The following is a 9435-nucleotide window of genomic DNA, read 5'->3' as shown; positions in this document are numbered from 1 at the left end:
TGTGTGTGTGTGTGTGTGTGTGTGTGTGTGTGTGTGTGTGTGAAGGAGAGAGACAGAGACAGAGATGTGGGTCTAATAGATTCTAATTGGGTTTTGATGAGTGAGAGAGATCAAACCCAACCTCACACACATACAACCACAATAACTACACTATGTGGCCAAAAGTATGCGGACACCCCTGTCCAGCTACTTTTGTGTACCAGTATTTTTGCTGTCTGAGGCTTTTTTTGTCTATTAATGGACAGTGTCTCTTGACATTTAAGTTTTTATTGATTTTAAAGAAAGGGTTGGCACACGGTAACAAGTAGACACTATAACAAGACGTAGTGTCACGGTCGGGCAAAAAGCCAACTGGAGATAGATCAATATGCAGATAGACACGGGAAACAGAAGGACAATAAACATTGATTTGAATAAAGAAATGTCCAAAACAAAACTTTCTTGCCAGGTAGGTACAAAAGTAGTAACTACAAATCCAAGAGGCAAAGCGACACGGACCAGGTAAATCAGACATGTGCACAAGGGATACTAACGGGAACATAGCAGACGAACCAACAACCAGCAGACAAAAGACAGGACTATAAATACACAAGAAACTAATCAGACAACAAGACACAGGTGGGCAGACAGTAGGGACCGGGACCAACCGGCAACCTGGAGCAACCAGACCACAGGGTTAACGTTAGCCTGCTAGCAACACAGAGTAGCATATTGCCTAGCTTTGTACCGACTTGGTACCTCAAGGAGACGACGTCTATATTTGATACAGTCTGTGGAAGGTAATAAGAAGATTCTCAAGAAGGCCAATGAATATAATAATACAAATATATTTAATATGTTATAATACAAGTAGTACATATTAAAATGGGCGACCCAGTGCACAATACAACAAGAAGAAAACCTTCAACATTCACTGTGCTTGAAATCTAAACAGGCACTATTCACTATTTACAGGCATGTTTATTTTCATATGTAGGTCCAAAAAAGGTCTTAGTGGGAGGTCCCATCTTCCAAACTTTCTTTTAGAGGAGCAGTGTGTAGGGTTTGGTGGCATCTAGTGGTGAGGTTGGAGATTACAACCAACAGAACGCCGTTTTGCTAACCCTGCTCTTTCCAAGCGTGTCGCAGACATACGGTGGCCTTCAGGTAACCTAAAAAAGGCAAAAGGCCCTCTATAGAGACAGTTTTTGGTTTGTCCATTCTGGGCTACGGTAGAAACATGGCGGTGCAACATGACGGACTCCGTGAAGAGGAGATAACATGCTTACAATAGAGGTAGACATTACTCCCCTATATCTTTACATTGCTAATAGTTGTTTGCTGCTATATTAAGGCTCTGAATCACAACAACACAACAACAACATTAGTATTTGACATCTGTCTCCTAATGAACACAAATCAGGAGTCCTAAGGATTACTGCACCAAATTAACTCGGACGTCAATTACTTTGACCCGGAAACATCTCACTAATGAGATCCAACTTCCATTCTGCACTTCCAGCACAAATTAGAAGTTTCGGTCCGGCTGAGGATGGAATCGATGACAGAATTGCGCATTCTGTTGGATGGTGAGTTTTGTGTTTCCATCTTTAGTGCAGACTCACAGCTTACAAATCGTTATTTGTTTAGTTTGGAACCAAAGAATCCCCAAATAGGCACATTTGCATTCCTTTTGCTAATGAGAACGGACTTCATTCCTGCTGGAGCTAGGACTACTTGGGTAATTACCAGGGCTGTACCGAATAGTTCAAAGCTTCATTCACAACGCTGCCATTTACATTAATATCATTAAAAATGTACAGAAACGTTGCACGCAAGAGTTCACCTGCCTCCAACTTCTTTTCTCCTCTCTCACTCTCAAACACACACACAGCGAGCAATGCAGTGCTGTGTCCTCGTCTCTTAACGAAATATTCCGCTTCAATCCATATTTGTTGGCGTTAAGCCTCTCAAAAACAACATTTTCACTGCGGTTACAGGAACAGCACCATGAATTAGGCTACATTTATACAGTATAACACAAAATCAGACATGTGGTCACTCTTTTCTTGATACGCTACAATGCGGTGAAGCGTAGAGAGAGCTTGGGAAATAATCCTAATAGTTAATTGATTTTTTCGAATTTTATGTTAAGTTATATGATATCTAAACCAGCAGGTCACAACATTTTAGACAATACTGTGTTTCCAACTTTGTGGCAACTTTGAGCCAGCCCTCATTGCCCAACATTACTGCTGCTCTTGTGGCCCGAATGGGAGCAGATCTCTACAGCCAGCTTCCAAAATCTTGTGGAAAAACCTTCCCAAAGGTGTGGAGGCTCTTATGAAAAGTCCAACAATCAATGGGTGTCATGCCACATAGTGCCGGAAACCAGGCCCCCCCAAGGTCACTCAAGTAGACAACATACATTTACATTCACACACATTAAAGAAAAGTGTGAAAGTCGAATGTGTTCGAACGGAATTGGTGAGAGAGGTTGGACGGTGTGAGTGTGAGAAGGCAAATTTGATTAAAGAGAGAGAAGGAACTCCTTCTAGTACCGTATAGCTTCCCGTAAAGACTAAGACCTTTATTGAGTCAAATTCCAGGTCGGCTTATGGCCGCACGACCCGCCGTCTCCAACCGGGCCGATTATTGAATACGCCGTCACACACACGCACACACACACACATGGAGCAACCTGAGGCCTTGTTGTGAGGCGACATTGATGACGCGTGTTGGATGGGATAATCTCTCCAGCTGTACTCTGCCCCGCAGAGTGAGGCTCATTCCCCCCCAAAAAAAGCTCACTGAGGTTTTTCCACACACTGACCCCCCCCCCTGCTTTTTCTGAAGCTTACCAAGCACTAGTACGCTACCTGAATCAACTTTGTGTTGATCCGTCACGGTCCATCGCTACTGATTTGATGACTGGGTAGTACATGTGCTGAGTTTAGTCTGCGCCCCGCATGCAGCAGAAAGCCTGACATGAAGAGTCAGCTTCATATTTACAGAACGTGGCTTTGAAATGGGCCACAGGACCGTAATTCAGTGACGCGTCTCCCCCTGTTGGTTTGATACAGACATCACATAGCTTTGATTCATGATATCTGTCTAAAGGAAATTACCCACTGAGCTGTAACTTTTTATGACTATTAGCAGCTCTTTTACCAAAGTTAGAAAAAGCTTTTTGACTTGTCAGTGTTCAACCTGGTTCATATGTAATGTCAGACTTTTCAGAGACTTTGGGGGAAAAAGGAGATGTGAATCCCCGGAGATCCTCAAACCTCCTCGGGACCATCGGGCAGACATAACAGTCTGTCATGTGGTGCGGACGGGGCCTCACTTTCATTATATATATGTGTACATTTTGTTATTAATAGTGTGTTCAGTTTGCAACTGTTTAGCTTCTGTAGTTATTAAATATCTTTTGTTTTGATTATAACCTGCACCAGCTGTCTTTTTGGCCGAAGGACGACACAGCACATGGGGAGGGCCGGTCTTTCTCTTTGTTCAAACCCTAACACATTATGAATCCAAATTTACAAATGTAGTGTCATATTTCCTCATCGCTTGGAGCTTTTAATGCCCACATCACGTTTTCGTTAAAAACAAAAACGATCCATTTAGTGTCACTGCATCCGAGGGGACGTTAGCTCGCTAAGAGTGGCAAAACAATGTGTTGTAATATTCAAACGGAACATGTCATTGAAATGATGCATTTTGATTTCATGTGTTTCTTGAGCCTATTTATATATAAAAATAACTAGCTTTATAAATAATGAAGAAAAATATGTTTTTTTTATTCCAAGTGTAACAATTTGGCAGTATCTCCCCTGCCCGATATACAGTGGTTGAGAACAGCCGATGTAAAGAAAGAGGTCACAAATAATAGCTGATATTGCCTATTTTTTGCTTTCTGCGAAGAAAGTCATTTTGATGAAACAGGATGCACAACCACACTTTTTTATTTTAGACTATTTTAGCATGAGAAGAGCTACTATGATGTTCAGGAACAGCTCCAAGAACCTCTGGTTAGTTTTTACTTTCATTTTTCTAACCAATTAACCCACCAGATTCTTGAGCTCTACATGACACTACTGCAGTATATTTTAAAATGGTCCAAAAAAAAAGACAAAAAGAAAGTTGCAACCGCCAACATTGTTGTGGCGTGCCAGATGACATTATCTTCGTTTTCATTTGGCAAGAGGGAAAGTTTAACCGACTCGGAGCGAGTTCTCTCATGCAATCCTTGGCCAATAGAAATACTCTGCGTGGGCGGGATGTGATGACAAGGTGGGAACCAAAGCTGCATTTTCAACTTCACCTCTACTCCGAGAGGCTTCCTTCCACTCTGATCCCTTTGGTGAATGAAAGTATAATAATCACCAGTGGGACATCCTGTCCCCACTAGGGGACAGTCTCATCTGCCTGTCACTCGTTAGGGCAGACAGTGCAGTGTGATAAAGTTAACAACTCCAGCTGGTCGGAGGTCGACTGTATACAGTTAAGAAGAGATCTTACAGTGATAACACGTCTGTAACATTAGTATTGATAGTTGTCCTAAACAGAGTGTATCAAGTATTTTACTGTACATCAGTCACAGAGATGAAAGGCTCATTATCATATTGTTGCCATGGTACTTCAAACTCAGGACAGGACGAAACCAGGCATGACAAAGAGGCTGTGAGTGTGTGAAGTGATCTAACTCAATGGGGCTCTGCGTGATACCCAAACCCGGAGCAGAAAATTACCAGTTTGCGGTTTGACAGCCGGTCTTGGATATTTACTCGGGCTGCGTTTTTTTTAGTGAAGATGAGCTGCATCGCTCCCGTGAGGAGGATTCTCAACGACAAAGGTAAAAGACCTGCCATGCAATTTTAAACAGCCCATCATCACCCATGCAGATTACTGCTAAGCTGTTGTAGCCCTTTCTTCCAGCCCTGCTCCTCTAAAGTGGACTTAAGAGTTCCTCTCACGGAGGGGAGGAGACCGCCTCCACAGTCATTAAATCACTGCCGTTTGATATTCATTAATTCATTCCATTTGCACCGGCCTTATTGGACACGCTGCACATTTCTGGTCAATTCCAATTTTGTGCTTGAACATTGATGAGTGCTGTGAAAGCTGATTACACACTCCGCCTGTGTTTCTCTCCATCAATCCACTTTAATTAGAAGCCAGTGGTCCCTGCAACTTCAGGCTGTTAATCCTCATGCGCCAATTCTTATTGTCGAGTCAAGGGACGTCACGGGTTCGAGGTTCGAAACTGCATCCTGCAGACTTGTATACTGTTAACGTCTCTGTGTCCTGGTTCAGACTGCGCTAGCCGCTATTGACCTGGTTTGGACGTATCGGGTGAGAGGCACTTTCGGGTCTTTTTCGCTGTCATTTTCTCACCAAAGTGTAAGTAATATTAATTTATACGTATCAAAGAATCTACGTGTCAAAACATGAATATATATGGTCGTTTACATCTCTAATTACTCTAGATAAGTGACTGATGATACTTGAGTTGCACTTGGGCGACTCTCGGACGATGATCTTTTACTCTGAAAACTGTCTCTGTATTTTCACAGTACTGCTAATATGAGTCAGCATATGAGTGTATTTTGAATTACGGTCTGGGATGTGTTGACAGCATTGATGGTAATTTTGGCGACCCTGGAACAAGTTAATATCCTCGAGGATTGAAGTTAGTCCGAACCAGGAAGAGGACGGCGCACGGCTAATTCTGGCGCGCGGCTAATTCACCGGCGTTAGCGTCCTTTTACCGACTCTGGCAAAGACAAAGCTAGAGTTTATAATTAAAACGATATTCAGTTAGAAAAGTAAGAAGTTAAACTTTTGTTTAACAACAATAAATCAACTGAAATCATTACATGATCATATCATTATTTCAAGTGATTTTTATTGGAATATTAGCTAAAAACTCTCCAGACTAGCACACACAGATGGTACTTCATATCTGTGTGTGTGTGTGTGTGTGTGTGTGTGTTGCACACCGATGAGTGAGACAGGTCAGTGAGAGGTGGACCTTTGTCTAGGGTCGGACAGCGGGACATTATTTATTCATGCTGACTGATCTGGCCCGTCAGCCTAATTGCACCAGTAGGAGCCCAATTACCCGCGGCGTCCTTTGCAGCCGCACAGTCTCACATTCACAGAAAACTGGAAGTCGGATCGCATGTCAGCCACGAGTAATGCTACACAACTTATTTACATTTGCTTGGCTCAGATTCAACTCTGTAAGCAAACAGTGTCTGTTTGGATGCAAGATGTCAGGAACCGAAAGAGACAAAAAGACGTAGGTGAGGTCTTTATATGCTGCTGTTTTCCCCCTCTCACACAGTGGGCTCCAGCGAGGACGTGAACACAACCTCTGAGATCTTCATCCCACATCAAGACCCCAAGGAGACCCTCCCATTTCTACTTCCCCTTCCTTGTCTCCATTCGTTGTTACAGTCACCAGGTAGACATTTAATCATATTCAAAAGTTTTCAATCTACATTTTCTGGTGAAAGGTTTCTCTCAACATTGAGACATTCATCAAGTAAGAGAAGCGTGGTCGCACACGGATCAAACATGTGTGATGATGACAGCAGCAGTTCAACACAAAGGGGAGATGGCTTTTATTTTGAAAGGAAAGACAAGGCTCTCAAATACACCTGTGTGGCCTCAGGTTGCAGTCAACTATAGCTGAGCTGAACGCACAAGTTGAAGCAGAAAAAACTAAACAAAGCGGTCGCCCCAATTTTGAAACTGTATCCTGAACATCGACTCCTTTTACTGTTTCGGATGGAGCACCTGCAGCGTCAATACACAGTATTACCTCTAAGGGCATGCGCCTTCCACTTCCTCCTCTGATGCCTCTTCCCTCCTCTCATGGCAACGATCTGCTTTAACATCTCAGTGCACTTCCTCCCCTCTCTCTGCAGCCTCTCCTCCGTCAGATCGGGCCTACCTGCAAGCAGCAGCCATCTTCCGCCGGCTGCGCACGGCGAAGCCGGTGACCCAACAACTCCTGCATTATGGGAGGAGGACGGACACGCCGCTACCAGAGAGCGGAGCCAAAACCGCCCAGAGACGGGCCTACCAACTCGCCTTCAGCACACTCAAATGTATTTATCACAGAAGTCACCAGATTTGAGATTTACGTAGAACCACGAGGCAGTCCAGCCAAGAGGCCGGACTGATGGCTAAACATAAAGTCAGAGGAGAAATTAATTTGATCTATTCTCCCACTGTCCCTGCGAAGCCTTAGCCACCTCCTGTACGGGAGGCCTTATCTCTATAATTAATGGCGGTGGAGCTCCAGCATGTGTCAACCCCAATATTCACTTTTGAATTGCGGCTTCAACTGCGGACTGTAGATTAAATAGTATATAGTCGAACATTTCATTCCTCCATGGGACTGCAAATTACTTGAGCTGGAGGTGAAGCAGATGTCTGTATGGGAGGTGATAAGAGGGTGCATGCCATGGAAACACACACACACACACACACACACACACAAATGTACATGTAGCAGTCGTACAGCAAGCACACACAGTATTTGACTGCACGTGTAGGGGGGGCTGGTATCTGCATATAGTTAAAAAATTTGATTTGGCCAGGTTTGGAGATATTGCACTAAGCACAATGAATTTGAATGGACTTGTGGTTCCGTGTTGCAAAAAGCAGTTATAAAATTACATTTAAAGCTGCACTGATGAATATTTTCATATTATCAATGGGTCCCATACACAGAACGTGAAAGGGTTCACGTGTAGTGTGGAACCCACAGAGACATATCACCTCATGTTGCAGTTACCCTCAGCTTTACAGAGCATTTTGACTTATTTTAAATAGTTTTTTTATTTTACCCTTGACTTTACTGTTATGGTTCACTCTCACCACTCTCATCAACGTAATTTCCCCCCCAAAAAAAAAAAATCTAATAAACACACTGTACACTACTAGCCCAGCTGCAGCAAGTGGTTCACAAACAGAGTAACTGACCAGCTGGTGAACCTAGTGGAGCATTTAGCAGCTAAAGACACAGATTTCTTCTCAGGAGAACCAAACCAGAGCAAAAAGTAGAGTGAATATTTGCAGACTTTCGTCAGGTGACCAGAAATGCCACTCTAAATTAAAGACAATGTTGCTGCTGAATGTACAAGTAGGCAACTGCTTACGAACATATTTGACATAGCAACTTTATGAGATGATATTATGTCAGTCTTGTGTCGTCTGCTGCCCCCAAGTGGCCAAAAACAGTCAAATAATGATACCATGATACCAAAAAAAATTGTAGTGGCATCTCTTTACAGAAACAATGCCCTTGCTACTCTGATTAATCGACAGTCTTAAGAAATGGTCCCCATGTTAACTGTTAAAGGCCAGGTCTATGGATTATCTGAAGTAACAAAAACACTATTATTTTAAAGAAACAGTGCTATCAAAATGCTTTTGTTCGTGTTTTTGTCATTTGAAGGAACCAAGCTTTTGAAGTTAGCCTCAGCGTGTCTTAAATGTATCTTACTGATGTTCTGATCATTTTTTTGTCCATTACCAACATTGTTTTCCTCCTAGATCAAGATTTACTGGAGGACATGATTGCCGACAGCTGCTTCCACACGACCCAGCACATTGTGAGTCCCACCAGATTTGACACGAGTGATCTCAAACCCTAACCTGACGCGCCAGATGGTTCGATGCCGTCATAGGAAACCGTTTGGAAAACGGCAGGCACTTTCCCAAAAAAAACATGTGCCAGGTGATTGGATGAACCATCTGTCAATCAGACTCTTATCAAAGCGAACCAGGAGAAAAGCGAAAAACACATTTTCCATCGTGAAAGGCCTTCAGTGTCGTTCTTATTCTTTTTTTTATTGAAGAAATACCCTCCAGTTCTGATATGACTGATGGTATCTACACTAACCTCTTCAGGAGCCACCAATGTCGCTGAGAACGAACAGTCGCCTCTAACTAAAACTAAAAAGCACTTCAGCACTTGTTAAAATGTCTGTGAGTTATCTGTCTTCTAATAAAGCAGCCGTATTCTCTCTGTCCGTATAGATGCGCTCCGTCAGTGTGAGGTAAAATGAGTGAGGGCGACGGGGATGCAGTTAAAGGCCATTTGTATTCAGATCTGTACGTAGTCTGGCTGGTTATAGATGGCAAATGATGCACACAGGAGAGAAGGCAGACGCACTCCCCAACTGGGAGACTATAAATGACACTATAAAACACAGTGCGATGGCACACACATGGACAACGACACACACCTAGCCTGTGTGTGTGTGTGTGTGTGGAAAGAATGATTTTATTGAGGGATGGGTGAAACATACAGAACAGGCTGACAGATCATTAGGCTGAAAGTGTGACTATAAAACCAGTCACGCAGCTCTTTGTGATTCCACACACCTCTTTGCTACAATATAGCCTACTGTACATATTTTACCCCCCCCCCCC

General features: G+C 43.2%; 1 protein-coding gene across 1 annotated transcript in view; it reads left to right on the top strand.

The window, feature by feature from the left end:
* The first annotated feature begins 4672 nt into the window (after positions 1 to 4672).
* LOC116399268 (putative methyltransferase NSUN7) overlaps positions 4673 to 9435 on the top strand; it is a 15675-nt gene continuing 10912 nt past the window's right edge. The window contains 4 exon segments of the mRNA XM_031876298.1: positions 4673 to 4837; positions 6332 to 6451; positions 6918 to 7100; positions 8554 to 8612. Coding sequence (XP_031732158.1) covers positions 4795 to 4837; positions 6332 to 6451; positions 6918 to 7100; positions 8554 to 8612 — 405 coding nt within the window. The 5' untranslated portion in view covers positions 4673 to 4794.

This window comes from Anarrhichthys ocellatus, unplaced genomic scaffold (assembly GCF_004355925.1).
Source record: "Anarrhichthys ocellatus isolate YVR2014 unplaced genomic scaffold, GSC_Weel_1.0 scaffold107, whole genome shotgun sequence".
NCBI classification, from domain to species: Eukaryota; Metazoa; Chordata; class Actinopteri; order Perciformes; family Anarhichadidae; genus Anarrhichthys; species Anarrhichthys ocellatus.
The sequence above is the reverse complement of the archived record's forward strand: the minus strand, read 5'-3'. Positions and strand labels throughout refer to the sequence as shown.